Genomic DNA, 18,300 nt, shown 5'->3' on the forward strand with positions numbered 1-18,300 from the left:
TGATGTGTTTTGCAAAGTTTTGGAATTGCAGCCTGTAAAATGCAGATTAAAGTGCGACCAACAGAGAACATCTGTTGGAAAATGTTCTGGGGGAGGAAGCTGGATAGTACTGCTGGCATGTGCCAGTTTTGCCCATCAGACTCCCCAGCAAAGCTGATGAGGTCATATATTTGAAGAATCAAATTTTCAGTGGGATAAGTAGATATCCTGTTTTCAATACACACAGAAGTCAGGCTGTAAAACCTATCTGTTGCTTCTGTCAGTGAGGGGCAGAACATATAACAATGTTACTCCGTATGTTAGAAACAGAGAACATGTGTACTGGTTTTAAAAGGTAATGAAACTATTTTTGATACCTTATAAAAAACAATATAAAATATTTTCACTGATTGGTTTGAATTCTGCATGAGGATTGGAATAGATATTTGACATAATAATGCAAATGAGGCTTTCACACAACTGCCCCAAGTATCACTATCTTCCTATAACATACAAAGATTGTGGAAGACAAAGACAAGCTAATGAAAATTAGCATTTTATTTGATTGAACTATTACAACACTGAGCTGTAACACAGCTACCAAATATTAGACATACAGAGTCCCTGAAGTCTGGCTGGCAGACTTCAGCTGATGGAACTATAGGGCTTACTCCCACATACCTGAGAAAAAAAGTGAAGAAAAGCTGTCAAACTTCAGCAGCCTCCCAGCCTCTGAGGGCTTAAAAAAAGGGAGAGTTTATAAGTGGCACTTAAGGCCTCCTCCAGGATCAGCAGACTCTCCTGATATAAAAAAAAAATACATATATACAATCAAGCTTTTAAAAAAATCCACAGAAAAACTTCATAGCCTCTTCCTATTCCTGGATTGCAACTTGGAAAGTAGATGAAAGAAGCTGAATCCTCTCACCCTCCCCAAGAGGCAATGACTCAAGTCCATGACAGTTTTGATTATCTTGGGTTTGGGGCAAGTCCTTCAGTTCTATTGCCAGAATTCAGTAAGTTACTCACAGTGTCCCCTAAACCCACTAGTCCCTCATACAGTCAAGGCAGGTCTCTTAGCATTATAAATCTTGGCTTCTTCATACACTGGAAGCTAGTCTTGTCTACCTGGTAAAGGAGTACTGGAAAGCACTCAGTTGAGAAAAGTTGCACCACTGGTACAAACTAAAGCTCTGACCTTCTAGAGATTTGCACTTCCCAAGTAAACTGCTCCAATCAAACCCTCATGGCTGGTGAGGTAGAGAGCAGAAGGCACAATCTTACCGAGTTTGTTTTTCTGGCTGTAAGGGTGGCTGCATAGATATGAAGAAGGCATCATCTGAGCTAAGAGGCAACCCAGACAAAATCTAACTACAGAGCAAAAGATGCCTCGCTTACAAAAGTCAACATTTCAAACTACCTGAAGCAGTTAAACAACAAGCATCATTCATTACAATTATTACATTTCAGTAAGTAGTCCAGCAGCCTTGGGGTTGGAGGGAGAAAGATCTGAGCATAGGCTCCTCTCCAGCAGCCCTGGAGAGCAATTGCCGTAGACGCTTTGAGAACAGATAGATGTTACACATCTTCATCCTCTTTCTCTAAGAAGTCGGTCAACGTACTGTCATCTACAGGAATTAATAAGTATTCCACACCATCAGCTCCCTGAGAACAGACAGACACATTCCGTTAACACCGGTGCACAATGCAATGCAAGCCACTAGACAGCACTGCAACGCCAATGTTTATTTGCAGTCTGGGTGAGAGCTGGCCAGCACTCAGGAGGACTAGATTGCTAAAACCCAGGAATATTTCACTCGAGCAACACTAGAAATGAACAAATTCTGAGAAAAGTCAGTATATAAGAAATCTTCTGGTGGGCTATGTTAGTCTGACACTACACAGCTCCTCAACACTGTGTTCCCATATCTAGAACTACTATACTGCCTCATTATTAGGACTAGCCTGCATTCTTCCGTTGTGCAAATACAGGTAACTATTGGAAGCAGATTATCAGGCTCCAGAGTCTATTACTTCTCAAGGTTTTCAGGAAGAAGAGACCTGTAGGTTGCTGAGTAACCAAAGCACGCTGTATTTCTACAGCTCCCTATCCATGTAAAGGGTGTTGGCAAATTGGAGGCACAGAAAGAGCTGCTATTACAAAATTTCAGCCCTTTGCTGCTTCCTAGATGCTTCAAACAATACAGCCTCACTGCAAGCTACAGAGTGGTGTCTTAGGGATAGTTAGTAGCAAGGAAGCATCTTTGTTTTTGTTTAAGGTGGCTGAATATCCAGAATTATCTTTTTCCCCCAACTCACCCGCTTGGTCCGGATGAGCTTGTGGTCCCTGAATTCTGTCAGCTGTGCCCTGAGTGTCAGGTCACTGTTCACAAGGAAAGCCTCCCGACACTGCTGGTAGAAGTCTTGAAAAGACAGCCCTGGAGATAGAAAAAGGCAAAAACAAGAAACTGAAGAGGTAAGATTGTCAGATTTTTCCAGATTTTTTGCGTAACAACATGCAATCTCCTCCTACAAATCTTGCTTTGCTTAAGACCACACTGGCTACAGCCACATCACTTCTTTCAAGTATACAGCCAACCTAATCTTTCAGTAATCAATGGAAAACAGATGAATTAACGTTTCAGTCACCCTGTTTGCCTAATGGTATTTTAGTAGCACTTTAAATGCACTTCCTAACAAGGTTAATCTCTCCTAATTTCCAACTCTTCTATCTTACTTCCAACTTTCTTTACTATTAACATATTATTCATATCCCCTGCAGCACCTGTTAGCGACAGTGACAGACTATTCCACATGTATCCTAGAAATCAGGGACACAGGAGAAACCGTTTAGACAGGAGCAGCACCTGAACAGAATCTCCTGCCTTTCCCTGGTCCTTTAAGTGCTAGCTGTGCAAATTCATATTCTTCCTTTATTTTAATTTTTTAACTCCACAGTCCCCCATCAATTGTCTCAGTCACGTCTAAACATCAAAGTAGACAACAGTAAGAGGAGGCCCTTCAGAACCAGCCAGTCTATTGATTTCCTGTCATTCAGACACAGTACCACTAGAAAGAGTCTATGCCACTGAGTCTTACTGAGCCAACAGTTACAGCACTTCTGTTGCTGGTAATGTAAGCTGCATATCAAAAGCCAGTGCTGCTATGACTGAGCTGGCAACAGCAACACCCAAACAGATAAGAAAAGGTAAGTACATACCTGGATAAGATGGGTTGTCTTTGTTCTCCAGCTGGTACCGAGCAAGCAATCTGAATATCCCCCTAAGTGAAAGAAGAGAAGAAAATCAAAAGAGAAAAAAAACCAAGCCAAAAATAAAAAAAACCAAACCCAAACGAAAACAACCACACCCCACCCCCCATCAGAAAATATTAAGTTATTTTTCCCTCAAGTACAAAGTCCTCATCATGAATCCTGACACTGGGCAAGGCTTGCCATCCAAACACTGTTCATTTAAAATAGCCAGTCAACTGGAACTCAGTCCTACCATCTTCATCTTGAATACTGCTGCCAGAAACCAGGGACTGCTGGTCGTGGATAACCTAGCAAGGACTGGATTCTCAGCAAGTGCTACTATGAAGTGTAACAGTGCCTTACCTGGCATTGAGTGTGAGACTGCGCAGGACATGCGTTAGGGAGCTCAAAGCCAAAGATCCAGATTGCTGTACTAAAAGTGAGTTCTCATAAGATGTTTCTTCCACATATGGACTAAATGTGGTTGTCTCATACCAAAGCCAGTTGTAGAGGCTTAGTTTTGCCTGGTCCCACACTAGACAGAGAGAAAAAAAAGAGCAGACTGAACTCAGAGATTTAGCTTTTCTAAGATGTTAAATAAGCAAGTTCTACTGTAGGACTGAGGAAACTGTGTGTCCTTGTGAAATTCACAGTACATGCACCCAGATACTTGCAGTTAATGCAAGAAAAATTCTCTGCAACAAAACATTTGCACACGTCCCTTCTTCATACCAGGTTCAAGATGATCAGAGGGCTGGAGCACCTCTCCTATGAAAACAGGCTGAGAGAGCTGGGCTTGTTCAGCCTGGAGAAGAGAAGGGTCCAGGGACACCTTATAGCAGCTTCCAGTGCCTAAAGGGGGCCTACAAGAAACCTGGAGAGGGACTGTTTACAAGGGCATGTAGTGACAGGACAAGGGGCAATGGCTTTAAACTGACTGAGGGGAGATTTAAATTAGATATTAGGAAGTTCTTTACTGTGAGGGTGGTGAGACACTGGCATAGGTTGCCCAGACCTGTGGCTGCCCCATCCCTGGCAGTGTTCAAGGCCCGCTGGATGGGGCTTTGAGCAACCCAGTCTAGTGGAAGGTGTCCCTGCCTGTGGCAGGGAGGTTAGAACTAGATGATCTTCAAAGTCCCTTCCAACCTAAACCATTCTCTGATTCTATGATGATGTACTGTCAATCCTTCCAGCGTCAGCACTGTGCAAACAATTTCTGGCTGATAAACAAAATTGTTCAGATACAATGACAGACATAACATCCAATCTCCATTTCAGTAAATCCCTAAATCAGAGGGTGCCAGAAGCCTGAAGTCTGTTTGTATATTATGATCAGTGACTGGTAATTCTTGGTATCTTTGTACAGTTTTGATTCAACACAGCCACAGTCCCAACTGGGTGTTCTAGCTGCTACCACCATACAAACATATATCACCAGATCATTTTACACATCAACAGTAATACATGGGCTTATGAAACAGGTTCGGCAGCCCCAAAGTAGAATACGGATTCTTCTCTCTGCTACGTCAGGCGGAAGAGGACTCACTGAGAGGAGCATTGATGTGATCAACAGAGGCAATGAGGTAAATGCTAGGCAGAGAGGATAACTGTGCAAGGATCTGCTGACTTCTTTCTCCTCTCAACATCTGGCTGTCCAGGTTATGAATGAGGACGTAGAGCTCTAAAGATGAATCTGCAAGAGCAGAAAAAGCAGCAGAGAACCAATCAAAGAAATTGCACACAAAGTGGTTTCCCATTTCCAGTGCAGCCTGGGACAAGTCTATTCCATCAGGCTCCATATTCATCACTCCAATATCAAATCACTTTCCTTGTACAGCTTGCTTTGATCTCTATCCCACACTTGATGTTTCTGAGCACTTAAGATTTCTCCATTCAGTGTCTCACAGTTTTCATCACACCTACCTTTCTTTTTGCAGTTTAAGCTCTTCTCTTTAAGCTTAAACTGCAAAATCCACTTTCCACTTGTTTGTAACTTTTACCAGGAATTGCCCTTTTAGCTATGACTTTTAGTCCTGCAATTCAAGGTCATTCAAATGTATTTTTGGATGGAAGTCTAAGCAGAGTTTGTTCCACTGCTTTTGAGTTACACGACTGGGACCTTGAAGATCCTCCTCACACAATGCAAATGCATTTTCTATTCAGGCTTGGATCCAAAGCATACTAACTTCATTGGAAATCTTGCCCACGAAGTCCTCAAAGGAAGTTACAAAGATTTAGCTTAGATAATGCAAATCGTGGATGTTAAAATTTCCAGCAAGCTTGTTGCTGTGATACTTATCCCTGGGAACAGCTGTTTTCTGAGTCCAGAAACAATTCTGGAACAGTAGCCAGTTTTTGTGCAAATGAATACATAACTCAGCCGCCAATGGAAACTGGAAGTTCCTCAGACTCCCAGTCAGATCGGCTATAGTGTACTACACAAGACGGATTTATGTAGATTCAGGTGGGTACCACCATTAATCAGTCTTTTTCACCTAGTCCCACCAGAAATGCTCATAAGGTAATGATGGAAATCAGAATGTAAATACTTAAAACACCCACACCATGCACAATTCAGATCCCATAGCAATTTGTGTATGTATACGCAAGCAGTGAAACAGACATTCAAAAAGAATTCAGCAAGCATTCTGTGTGGCAATACTTGTTTCATTTTGCTTTTGAACCCAATGCTTGTTTGACACTTCCGACCTTTATTTCATCTTAATGCCAGTATTTGCATATATTAAATTTAAATGAATGAACCACGCACATTAAAGCCTTAATCCAGCCTATACTGAAATTTACGGAAAGACCCTCAGGCCATGTTTTTCCAGAGCAGCTCAAAGGACTTGACATCTGTCAGCAACTGTCATTGCAAATTGTTTGTGAGTTCTTTGTTCTGTTGATTTCAGCAAGATTTGTATCAGGTCCTCAAGCAGCCACTAAGAACCATCTTCCCTCATGTAGCTGGAGTTTACCTATCCTGTCCTCCACCAGGAAACACATGGTTACAGATGCACTGTGTAAATACGGCACAAATGCACTCTGCTAAATGCAAGAGAGATGATAATTTCAGTTTGCCAAAGGGTTCAGGAGCCTCTGTCTTGTTAGAACACTTGTGCCTTCCTCCTTCCCTTTCCAGAGAACTTAATGTGTGAAAACAGTGGATGAGGTAATGCTTGGGATCATGTACACTTATATTCCTGGGGCATATAATGTTTTCACGTACATGGCACAAATTACAAGCAAGAAAGTATACTAGCTATAAGAAACCGTGACTGCACATATGAAAACTATGAAGGAAGAAAACATCCAGGTTCTCCTAATAGTAAGTGGACTCTAACATTTTTATGTATAAGGTTAGTTATTTTACCTTCTTTAAACCTTTCAATGATGAAGTCAAGTTGGTCAAGGGGGCTGCGGAATGTCCCTATATGGTCTAGTACCTCCTCTGTGATGGAGTTTAGAATCTGAAAAAGAAAATGACAGTCCCTTCTGAAGGGGTCTGGCACTGAAGGACCTAGTGCAGAAAATCTGAAACTGAGCCCCTGACTGTCACGAGGGAGGTAACTGGATTTTTACCATCAAATCCCCCCGTCAGTCAACATATACCAAAAATTTCTACCCATTTTCAAAACAGTGACATAAAATAAGGCTTTAGACTAATAAATATTTATTAATATCTGTTAGTCCCATCTATTCATGATGGGAATTAATGCAATTCCTTGGAAAATGCATGGGCCGATTTCTTTAAACTCTTAAAAGAGAGATAGGAACTGTTCTTTATGCAAGAGTCTGCTGCTACAGGATGCAGCAGGTTTCCTTAACATTTTACACTGAAGGAGTTCAGAGGTATCTGCAACACAGGATGATTGGATAAACCCATAAGCTTTTCACACACTTACAGATCTCACAGTGATGCTGGGAAAGTATCCATTAATCACGAGGTGAACAGAATCCTGGAGCAGAGAGGTACGAAACTTCTCTAACAAATCACGCTTTGAGCCCAGTCCATAAAGCACGATATTGAAACCCAAGCTGAAGAAATGTGAGCAAATACACTGAATCAAAAAAGTACAAGTCCCTCTTTAGGTGCATACATTCATTAAGCAAAATGATCCATTGCAGTCTTATCTCTCAAAATTTCATGCTTCATCAACTTGTCATGGTTTAACCCCAGCTAGCAACTGAGTACCAAGCAGCCACTCACTCACATCCCTGCCATGGGATGGGGAGGACAATTGGAAAAAAAGTTAATATCCCATGGGTTGAGGTAAGAACAGTTTAACAATTTAAGTAAAATATAGTAACAATAAAAGGTAATAGAGAGAGGAGAATAAAACAAACAAACCCCAAGTAATGCACAATACAATTGCTCACCACCCACTGTCCGACACCTAGCCAGTCCCCAAGCAGCAAACAGCCCTCCCTGGCCAACTCCTCCCAGTTTATACATTGAGCATGACATTCTATGCTATGGGATATCCCTTTGGCCAGTGTGGGTCAGCTGTCCTGGCTCTGCTCCCTGCCAGCTTCTTGTGCCCCTCCTCACTGGCAGAGCATGAGACTGAAAAGCCCTTGATCACGGTAAGCATTACTTCGCAACAACTATAACATTGGTGTTATGTTAATCAGCATTATTCTCATACTAAATTTGAAACATAGCACTGCACCAGCTACTAGGAAGAAAATTATCTTTCCCCCAGCAGAAACCAGGACACAACTCCAGGCTTGCCTCCATTCACCCCTCACCAGTGATTATATTCAATGCTTACCATGAGTCACAGAAATTACTAGAAGATAAGCAAGCCTTCACAGTGGTTTTCTACTCTCATCCACAAGCACAATTTCAAAGCAAAATTAAGCAGTCCTCCTATCTCTTTCTTATCCTAATTGTTCCACAGAGAAAATGGTAGGTAAGCATAAAGAGGACACAGCAGGGAATCACAAAGCTTTATTTTTGAGAAGCAGGAAATCTATCATCTTGACCAGAAAGAAGAGTATCAGGATCAGAAAGTGTATCAGGTCACTCAAACAGCACTGGGCAAAGGTAAGGTGTCCAACAACTGTCATTGACTTCGGTATCATCTATGGATTTGTTCCTTCTACCCTGCCACATACATCTCTAACCATTTGTCCAGATCACCAAGTCACAGAACTCCTCCTCTTGCAACTCTCCAACTTTCAAAGCAAATTTCTTTTTCATATGCTTTGTCACTCCCCATGGACCACAAATTTCTTCATGTTCCATCCACTCCCTTCAAAGCTGCAAAGCAGCTTTCTCCTCACCAACATCTGCTTGTGACTCAGAACTTCAGATTTGGTGGCCTGCCTTCTGTAAGGTGCTTCAGCATCTTACAGAAATCTACAGTTCCCATTTGCTTTCCTGGACGCTTGGTCTTTTCTCCTTCTCACAAAGATACACACAAAGCCAGATAAAAATTATACTGCTGATGTTTCCAACAGCATTAAGGTTTCTTCATGCCTAGATCCTTAGGTACTGTAGGCATTCAAAGGTAACTGCTACACCACTGGCGACAGCCACACACTGAAGAAACTGGTGATGGGTGATCAACTACCAATCACACTGCTATAAGCAAAACTGACTGTTCACAAAGGACATCAGTCTCATCATTCATGTTCCCTGTTTTCTCATTATTCATGTTCCCTGTGAATGCCCTCTTATCTTGGTTTACAGAGGCACAGACCAACTAGCCAGACAGAATGCAACCTCCTGTTACTTCAGACTTTCAGTTCAAGGAGTTAGTCAGATATGATCTGGTTTACAGGAAACACTCTACTAAATTGATGTCACCTAATTTTAAATTCAAGCAATCAATCAAAGAAAAAGAGTTGCACCACAACTCATCCACAGAACGCTGCTGACATGAGGGTAAGTTTACTGGCAGTGCCTGTTTATGAGGCTTCTTCAGTGATTCTCATTGGGTACTTACTGTAATTGCAGCATCCACTTGGAAAACAGGGATTCGTGTAGCTGGTTTAGCTCTTTGATTTCAGCAGCATAGGCAAGGGGAGCTTTCTTCAAAAGGTCATGCAGTGTTTGCTGTGTTGAGAAAGAGGTAAGATGACAGTCAGTTAAAGCCAAGAAAAAACAAGACATGTATCTGGAGTCCTTACAAATACCCCTCCAGTATGCTTTCTGGCTAGGGAGCAGAATATTGTTCATTGACAGTGCACTCAATCCATTTGGTTTGGGTTTTTTTTTTCCCCATGAAGACCCCTCTAAGCACAGTTTTGCTACTGGAGAAACGAAGCAGATAACAAAGTTACTTAATGGGAAATGGCAGCCAGCCTAGGACAGAACTGGTATCACACTGTGTTTTAACTCTTCCTATTGAGTACGGGAAAACCACTACTGAAATAATGGACAACATTCAGAGCTTACACAGAACCAAGAGCTGTACCAGGAAGATACCAACATCACAACCGTGCTCACAGGAGCAAGGGCTCCAATCAACATGCTTAGCAATGGTTCAGGTGTTTGTTACCACAGGAGAATGCTCATAAACGTCATCTTAAAAAAGAAATAGAGCAGAAATCATTTGCAACTGACAGCTAAATGTAGAAAAATTATTATTTCAGAAGCATAAAGAATCAAAGGATTAATTCAGCTTTAAAGGTATGCTGGGATGTTGATGTTTGAACAGCATAGTAGCATGACAAATGGCATCAAATCTACACTGGCCTCCCTTCCTCTTCAATTTTAACAGTTCTGCTTTCCACTCCCTTGCAGTAGAAGCTAGTTTACTCTGGAAAGAACACAAAGACAGCTGCAATGTATCAGACAAACCTATAGCACTGACAGACAGAACTGCTAAGCTTTCAATTTCTTTGGAGACAGCAGTAGATTAATACTGAAAACCTTGATTTCCTTCCAAGGCTGTTAGGAAAGAATCCAGATGTCTCTCTGGACAGCAGTTCCAGACAACAACAGACATCAAGCAATATGCATATACGCCATCTTTTAAAACACAGATGGGTGCAAAAAGCAGTCATAGACACGAGAGCTCCAAGTATTTTACATGCTTCCCTGGCACCTGTCCTTGTGTACCTATCTCTGTAGGGTGCAGCTACTTGCTTTGAATTGTCTTGTAAAAGCTCCATATGGAAAAAAATACAGTAATTCAATCACTACAGTTAGACCATTCCTGTCTCCTAGAAACTGGAAGAGGACAGAATGCATTTCACAGACTAGGTGACAACATTTAGAACTCTCCTAGTCCTGCACGTGGCTTGACCCAATCATGCTCAGATGAAAAGGACTCTCTCCATTTCCTCTACACATAAACAGTCAGTACGTCTTGTAATTTCCCTAAGCACTTCACTGACAACAGTGCTTTTGCTAATGGTGATAATTTTTAGGGCAGGCCTCTGCAACTCTGCTTCTCCCTCTTCTCCTCCCCCAAAAGCAAACTTTAACTTGTTCTGGTGTCGTGGTTTAAGCCCAGCCGGTAACTGCAGCTTTCAACTATCTGCTCACTCGCTACTGCATTCTCCCTGCATTTTCCCTGCTGTCTCAGGTTCAAACAACTGAGCCCTGTCCCTGCTCAGAGCAGCAGAGGAGACATAATGCTTAAAATGCTACCTAAATCAGTGTTACCACCAACAATGGCATCAGCAGAAACAAAATGAAAATAGCAATATCAGGAAATTCTGATGAGGGAAATCTTCAAAGAAATCAAAAGCTCAAAGAGTTGTGGGATTCACTCTCAAGTGTACCTGACTCAATCTTCTTCTCCGCAGCTTCTGAAGCGTTCGGTCCGAAGTGAGCACTTTGGAACTACTGTGAGCTTCAAAGTATTCCTCCACCAGGTTGCTCTAAAAAGGGACAGCAAGATCAGCCGCACTGCTTAGGCTATCAAGTTACCCCTCTCCCTTTGCACCCACACACAGGTTTGAAGATGGCCAGTATGAGACATTGAGCAAGGATGAATAGAAAGCCAGCAGATATTTGCAAAAATGGTTTCTACAGTGGCATTCTGCCAAAGCCAACAGTCAGATGGTTCTTTCCTGAAGACAGAGAGGAAGTTCTGAGAGAACAGAACACTAAGCCAGAAAGTAATATCTGTTTCTTTTGGTGCTATAGGAGTCACTTTCTTCATCCTTTTTTAGTACAAGGTCTCTTCCTTTGTGGACATCTTAGAACTTCTCCTTCTGGAGCTCCTAAGGATAGAGACTGGATTAGCCCACAGGCTCTCACGATGCCTGTCCAACAGGTATTGCTCAGAAGCACAGCAAAAGCCAGTCCAGCTGGTTAGATCTGAAATTAGTCTAGCAGTTCTTCCCTACAGTAAGGTGTGGTCACCAACAGCTTATTGTCACTAAACATTCCTTCATGCTTGCTGGCTTAGGGGTATATTTTCTGTACACTCACCATCTTGTTCTCCTTATTTTTTTTGGCTAGGGTGTTGCCGGGAGGAGGCGTAGATGCAGCCTTCGTTTTTGCTGGGGTCTTTTGACCTGACAAAACAGTGTTGTCTTCTTTCTGGTCTTCCTCATCCTCCTCCTCTGAGCAGGAAGCAGAATATTCACTCTCACTTTCTAAATAGGGATCTGGAGCTAGAGCATAAATTTATGGTTAAAAGCTAGCAACGACTTCTTACACAGAAGATATTTTGCACCATCTCGCTCTCTCACACTCTCTAGATGTTTTTCAAGCATATGATGCTTAAATATATTTCACAGAAAATTAAAATAAATGCTTAAGAGGACCACAAACATACATAGCCATTTCTTTCCCAGTTCTAGGCTTATAATTTATTGTTTAGTAAAGCTTGCTCCCTGATACCAATTAAGAAACATAATCCTACCATAAAAAGTTACTAAAAACAGACAGTGGAAGTCCCTATTTCTCTTAGCATCCCATGTCAGTTTTCCCAAATGCCAACCATGCAAGCTGAATATCTGCAATAAAGGTTTTGTAAAAGACCTCTGTTACCAGCGCTGATTGAAAAGCACAGGCAGAATCTGGCTCAGTCTTGGTCTCTCAACACAAAAGAAGAAACAGAACATGAAACGCCCCGCACTAAACTCTCCTCTACATTCATTCTGAGCACATATAGCCAACCAGATATGGGAAATACTTCAGCATGAATGTCCCAGCCATCATCAAAAAGTTTTATGACTTGATTCAAGCAATTGCCAGACAATTGCATGAACCAAGTAATTGGGCAAGTATCAGCATAGGTTAATTACCGAGAGTTTTGTCTCTTTTGATCATGTTACTGAAGTTCAGCAACTTGGTGCTTATAAACCCTCCACCCCTTACCTAATTAGCAATCTGTGGTAGGGAAAAGGTCTACACAGATTTCCTTAAGGACATTTCTGCTCTCTGGAGGATGAATCAGATTTTTACTACAGGCAGAAGCCTACCAGGCAAAACACCCTCCTCTGAACACAGTGCTTCACTGGCTGTGGAACTGACTGCAAAGGTTGCTCTTTACCTGCTAGCCTCTTCCTGAGTCTGTAAGGTGTCGTAGACACAAATTCTTTCTTTTTATTCTGTAACAGCAAAAGAAAACATGCATTAGAAGAAGAAACATATACCTCCTCAAAACAGCCCTCTGCCAAGCAAAGAGTAGAATGTGGTTACATTTCCAAGCTATTTCAGTCCACAATAAACTGGGAAAGCTCAAGCAATAAGTATGGAGACTTCTTGTTTTGCCATTCAGAGCTAGAGGAGGGGCAGGATCAGGTTCCAAAAAGGCTTTAATTCTTTCAACTAATGTCCTGAGATGGAGGGTAAAAAACCATGAAATCTCCAACCAAGATGCCAACCTTGGCCCCTCAGGAAGAGTCAAACCGAAGCAATGACAATGGCTCCCCAGATCAGTCGTCTTCACACTGTCTACTTAAAGTCATTGGGAAGTCCACTATGAAATCAACTACGAGAATGACAGAAGACCACTTAGAATACTAAGCTCAGAAGTACAGCAAAGGGAATCCAAGCTGCCTGGGTTCATCAAATTGTAGTGGCACATCTTCCTTACATAAGTTCAAAGCGTATGTCTAACTCAGGCACTAGATCAAGTCTGCAATACTTACGAAACACTTTTGTTAATCCTGTCAAGGTGGATACGGAATCATCAAGGAGTGAATGCCATCCCAAAACAGCATCTCTTACAGGCCTATCTCATCCTGGAACTTTATACCAGAAAAGCTGTGCACACATTTCTAGTATGATGCTATACCATTTTAGAAAGCCAAGTGTTCTACAGCACCCTCCTCATAGCCACCACAATTGGCAATTCTGGACAGTATCTCTCTGCAGCATCACAAAAAATGACATCAACTTACATCTCCCCTCATTATCACAATTTATTTTTCATAAAACAATGCTAAAGAAACTCAGCAACACCACAGTTCCTGAATTCCTGTTCTAGCCATTCCTTATAATTAAGGCTGTTTCTTCCTCTGATGAAAAACTGGAAAGCTAAGAGTTCAAATGATTGTCTAACATCCTCATTTGTCTGGTGCAAGGAAATTGTCTCCACCTATGCTAATCAAGCTGTCAAACCCACTATTTGCCCACTGACTCTAAATCCCATAGTCCCGATTAACAGTAGCTCTGGTTCTCACTTGATTTACTCCTGCCTGATTGGATTAGGAGAGACATTTGTACTGTCCTTCCTTTCCAGAACTGTAGCAACTGGCCAGTTCAAGTTGTAAAATGTAAAAAAAAAACCAACCCAACCCAACCAACCAAAAACCAAAACAACACAACAACCAAAAAAAACAAAACAAAAAAACTCCAAGAAAGGTAGAGTCATAACTCACCCTCTGCTGCACTCTGCTTGAACGTTCTGCAAAGCAAGAAACAGCACTGTTCAGAATACTGGGTATTTTCAACAGTGGCACAAGATGGTCCATTAGAAAAACAGGCATTCACTATTCAAAGATACACTGTGCCAGAATATCAGCTTCCTGGGTGGTTAATCCTATGAGGGAAGCTTCTAGTTCCTCACAGGTAGGCAAAGAGAGAACAAAGACAGTCAATGTTATTACCACAAAAGGCAGCTTTTAATTCTGGTCACAGCTTTGGGAAGCCATCAGCAGGAGGGAAGATGCTGAAAAATGACCTAATGTCCTTTCCCTGAGCACATCAGACTCAATTTCTGAGCACAAAGTAACACACTTTTGCCAGTTGACCTGCACTGACTTCTCCCACCTGTATTTCTCCCTGCAGCATTGGCTGCTTGAATATTATATAATAAAGCATGAATTTACACATGAACACCCACACAATCCTACCATTTTGGTGCTCAACACATCAGCCCAGCTCATAACTCTCTCAAGTGCAAGCATTTCTGTTGAACACAGAGGAAATCATTAAGTGTCACAGCAACAGATGAGAGAAGTTCCTGTTTTCTCTACACCACCAGGTCAGAATAAAAGATCTGACACCCAGGTGAGCCCGAGGCCATGCATACCAAGCAGTTCAGTCTACAGTGGTGAACTGACTAGAATACTCAAGCATGACAGAAACTGGCACTCAAGCATCCACTCTACCACCTAAACAGAAACGTAACCCCCATCCCCAACATAACACCCCAACTCAGCTTCAGTTCCGCAAAGCATCACAGGACTTACGGCTGCTTTGAGGGGTTTTGGCTGTCTTATCAGGGCACTTGGAGTGATCAGGTGCAACACTCTGTCCTGGTGTCTGGGCTAATTCAGAGGCTGCAGGAAAGAGGGGGAAGGGAAGAAGTTTCACTTCAGGTACAAAACTCCCAGCTCTGGCTAGTCAGCCATGAATATAAGCCAGCCATACACCTGAAACACTCTCTAAGTATCAATTTCATAGCTATGTCAGGAAGTGCACCAGATACTTCTTTTTTTTTTTTTTAACCCTAATGGTGAATGTAATCCTTAACAAAGATTTTTCAAGGACTGAATTCCTCAGTTAATTAATTTTACAAGTATAGCTGTGGCAATGGCAAAGTACTCTTTACTCCCTGGGAGACCACATATCTTCGAATCAGAGCAATGTTCGGTCATACTCACCAAGTCCTTTAAAACTGCTGAACTGGACTAAGCAAAGCACCAGGTATAGCAAACACGTCAGTTCCCTAGGAGGTGGGTTCTTGTATTCTATCAACCTCTTTTTACTGCTTATTGGCAAAAGCAGAAGTTGAATCACTGATCTGGAAATGGAAGGCCCCAATACCTTGCTACCAGTCTCTCAAGAAAACTAGCTTTCCATTGTATGACTTGCCTCAGTTTTCAAACTGAGTCATGGCACTAAGAGGGAGCACCAGTGAAACCTACTCTGCTGCAGAAGGAGGTGTAAGAAACACACAACTTCCCAAGCCACAGCAGAAGGACAGAGGAGAAGTAAGGAGTTATGGACACCAGTTTCCATACACTGATACAGGCAGATGACCCCTCTTCCTTGGATCACCCTCCATAGGATGTATCAGTAGCTGTGACAGCCAAACACTAAAGAAGTTCAGATGGTGCTGGGCACACAAAGACTCTTCAAGTGAGAAGAAACACACTGGCAGCAGTGCTCAAGCATCTTCTTTGAACCAGAACAACTCACCCTCTTCAGACTGCCACTTTCTACTTGCTTCTCCTGAGTCCACAGTTAGCCTAGCAAGCACGCTCAGATACTCTGAGTAGGAGAAATCCCCTGACACACAAAGCTAATGCTCTATTCTTTTTGACTCTTTGCTACATAATGAGGTACTCTCATATCCTTCTAAGTTACACAAATAAAATGTCTGCCATCCTTAGTCTATGTGTAAGTGCCACTCTGCCAGCATTAAGAAACTTCTACTTTTCCTTCTGTGTTTTCCTCACCAGACTGTTGCTTTGTCTTAGCCCTGTGCTTTTTTTTCTGAGGAAGACTGATTCAGAGCCAGATAAAAAGCTACTGAAATACTGCAGAGTACTTCAATATATTTTGAATAAATAGGAGAGACAAATCAGAGAGAGTACACAAAAAAAGATCATAGCCAGAGCAAGAATAAAAGAAGAGGAAAACATACCCAGCTCTGCCAATCTGCTGGAGCGTTTGGGACTCTTGAATGAGTAAACTTCACCACCACTTACACTTGAGCCATTTCCTACTGGATCTGTGAAAACAAATGTTACTTGTAGCTATTTAAAAAGCAGTGGTATATTCCCAACCCAAGGAAGATGGAATGCAACATTTTACTATTTGGCTCAAAGGACTCTTTATATTGCAGGTGTTATGAATCAGTAGTGCAACAAAATCCTAGAATTATTATCCTCTCCCTACCTGTTACCACAAGTACAAACAGAGCTGGTCAGCCTCCAAAGGCAATTTCATCAACACTGTGCAACTCTGGTACTACAAGAATCTCCCGAAGTCACAGCTGTGTTTGGTTTGCCCTGCTAATACCTTGGGCACATATTCCAAGAGCAGCAACATAGTCCTTCTCTTCCAGGATCTCCTGAGCTTCGTCGTCTGAGATATTCTCAAGCTTCTTCACAAATCTTTTCACACTGACTGCTGGCTGAGCCTTGTCCTTCCGCAGTTTAATGCCTAGGATTGCAACAAAAGCTTTAACCTCCTACTATTTTATTATTTCTACTGCCACAGCATGCAGCTACCCCATTTAGAGACCACGTTCCTGTTGTGCAAATCACTAAACAAATACAACGCCGAAAAGATGTCCTGGTAAAAGAATAGCTGGTCTGTGCCCTTGTGGTCAGCTCGCCCTACAGCCATCAGGCCCTCCTTTACCACAGAAGCTGGCCCCTACATGTCCATGAGGACAAGATGCCCATGTCAACACACACCAGCTTCCACACTTTGGAAGAGAAATAACAGGGACACTCACACAGAAGTACCAAATTGCATGCAAAGGGGATGGTATCTGGCATCCCCCATCTTCCCTTGGAAAGGGGAACAAGTGGAGAAGAGCTGGCCTACAGGCTGTCAGTACACTCATGTGAGAATTTAGGCTGAGACACATCTGGAGACCATCTATCTGACCTTCTGCTCAAAGCAGAACCAACAGCAAACTCAGATATGGGTGCCCTCTGCTTTATACAATCAAGTTTTAAGCATCTCCACAGAGGTCCCAAACCTTGGAAGTAATCGAAACTGCAGCAAAAGACTCCTGTAGCAACCTTCTCGAACCTCATTCTGATTTGATCCTGTATGTGTTTAACCACCTCAGGGGTTGGGAAGTTAGCCAGGCTGTTTGTGCCCCCCCCTCCCAGGCCATTACACACACGGGTAACAGGTTCGGGCGCTAGTATCGAGAACAAGTTTCCACGCCACCTCCAGCTAAGGGCACTTGCCACGGTGCCGCAGCTGCCCCTTTCCATGTGCCGGAGCGGGGACGGAAATGAACCGCAGACAAGGCAGTTGAAGGAAAATGACGCTGAAGGCCTCATCCTGCCTTGCAGCCCTCCCGAGGCGCTCATCCACCCCGCGTACCGGAGAAGGGCTCCCTTCCCAGCCGCGGCCGCTCGGACCCCTCTCGCAGCGCCCAGGGAGCAGAGGGCGGCGCTGGGCCGGGCCGGCTGTACCTGCGTCGTCAGCAATGTGCTTCAGCACCTCTTCGTCGGGCACGAACTTCACCTCCAGGGCGCCGCGACCCTTCCCGGAGAGCCGCCTCATGGCGGGCACCCTGCGAGCACCCCGGGCCCGTCACGTGGTGCCCACCCAGCCCCGCCGCCAGGGGGCACTGCCACAACGCAAGCACGGCAGCGCGCCGCAGGACCCCTCAGAACTGACACCCCCCCTCCCCCCGCCTCACTGCGCTGCCCTCCGGAGGGCCCGGGGCTCCCGCCCGCTCCCGGTGCCACCGCCGCCTCACCGCGGGCTCTCGGCCACCCCCCGCGGCGGCAGGCAGGAGGCGGAAGCGGGGTCACATGTCAGACAATGAGCGAACCCACCGCCCTCCCTGAGGGCGAGCGGGGCGGGCACTGAACACAGCCGCTGCGCCTCAACTGACCTTTGCCTCCACCAATCGGCGACCTCCTTTTCTGCCCCGCCACGCCCGCGGGCGCGTAGGGAGGGCGGGACTTCCGCTGCCAGCGAATCGCGCAGCCGCCGGGCGGGCGGCTGG

The 18,300-nt window shown here is 43.6% G+C and overlaps 1 protein-coding gene across 5 annotated transcripts; it reads right to left on the reverse strand.

The window, feature by feature from the left end:
* Window positions 1-519: 519 nt before the first annotated feature.
* On the reverse strand, window positions 520-18,218 carry ORC2 (origin recognition complex subunit 2). Of its 5 annotated transcripts, none has more exons than XR_003991377.2 (17): window positions 17,759-18,158; window positions 16,620-16,763; window positions 16,243-16,329; window positions 14,843-14,932; window positions 14,030-14,055; window positions 12,697-12,754; window positions 11,628-11,812; window positions 10,973-11,071; window positions 9,187-9,296; window positions 7,138-7,270; window positions 6,606-6,702; window positions 4,779-4,925; window positions 3,596-3,767; window positions 3,200-3,261; window positions 2,299-2,417; window positions 1,443-1,644; window positions 520-780 (listed from the first exon to the last, which is right to left on the reverse strand). XR_003991377.2 is itself a non-coding variant. In XM_030485627.1 (17 exons), exons 2-17 carry the CDS (start codon window positions 17,847-17,849, stop codon window positions 1,558-1,560), a joined length of 1,707 nt encoding a protein of 568 aa, XP_030341487.1. In that variant the 5' UTR covers window positions 17,850-17,859; window positions 18,187-18,218; the 3' UTR covers window positions 520-1,557. The 5 variants fall into 5 exon arrangements, 4 of the variants coding, with proteins under 4 accessions (XP_030341487.1, XP_030341488.1, XP_030341486.1 ...); XM_030485627.1 differs by adding an exon at window positions 18,187-18,218 and having other exon boundaries at window positions 520-1,644; window positions 17,759-17,859; XM_030485628.2 differs by having other exon boundaries at window positions 520-1,644; window positions 11,628-11,806.
* Between the last annotated feature and the right edge of the window lie 82 nt (window positions 18,219-18,300).

Source organism: Strigops habroptila, chromosome 5 (genome assembly GCF_004027225.2).
Source record: "Strigops habroptila isolate Jane chromosome 5, bStrHab1.2.pri, whole genome shotgun sequence".
Taxonomy (NCBI): domain Eukaryota; kingdom Metazoa; phylum Chordata; class Aves; order Psittaciformes; family Psittacidae; genus Strigops; species Strigops habroptila.

Coding starts and splice junctions, on each gene's coding strand:
- ORC2 (XM_030485627.1), bottom strand. CDS start 17,849: ATGAGGCGGCTCTCCGGGAAGGGTCGCGGCGCCCTGGAGGTGAAGTTC. Junction 16,764..17,758: donor GCACATTGCTGACGACGCAG/GTACAGCCGGCC, acceptor TTGCAATCCTAG/GCATTAAACTGCGGAAGGAC. Junction 14,056..14,842: donor CAAAACCCCTCAAAGCAGCC/GTAAGTCCTGTG, acceptor CTTGCTTTGCAG/AACGTTCAAGCAGAGTGCAG.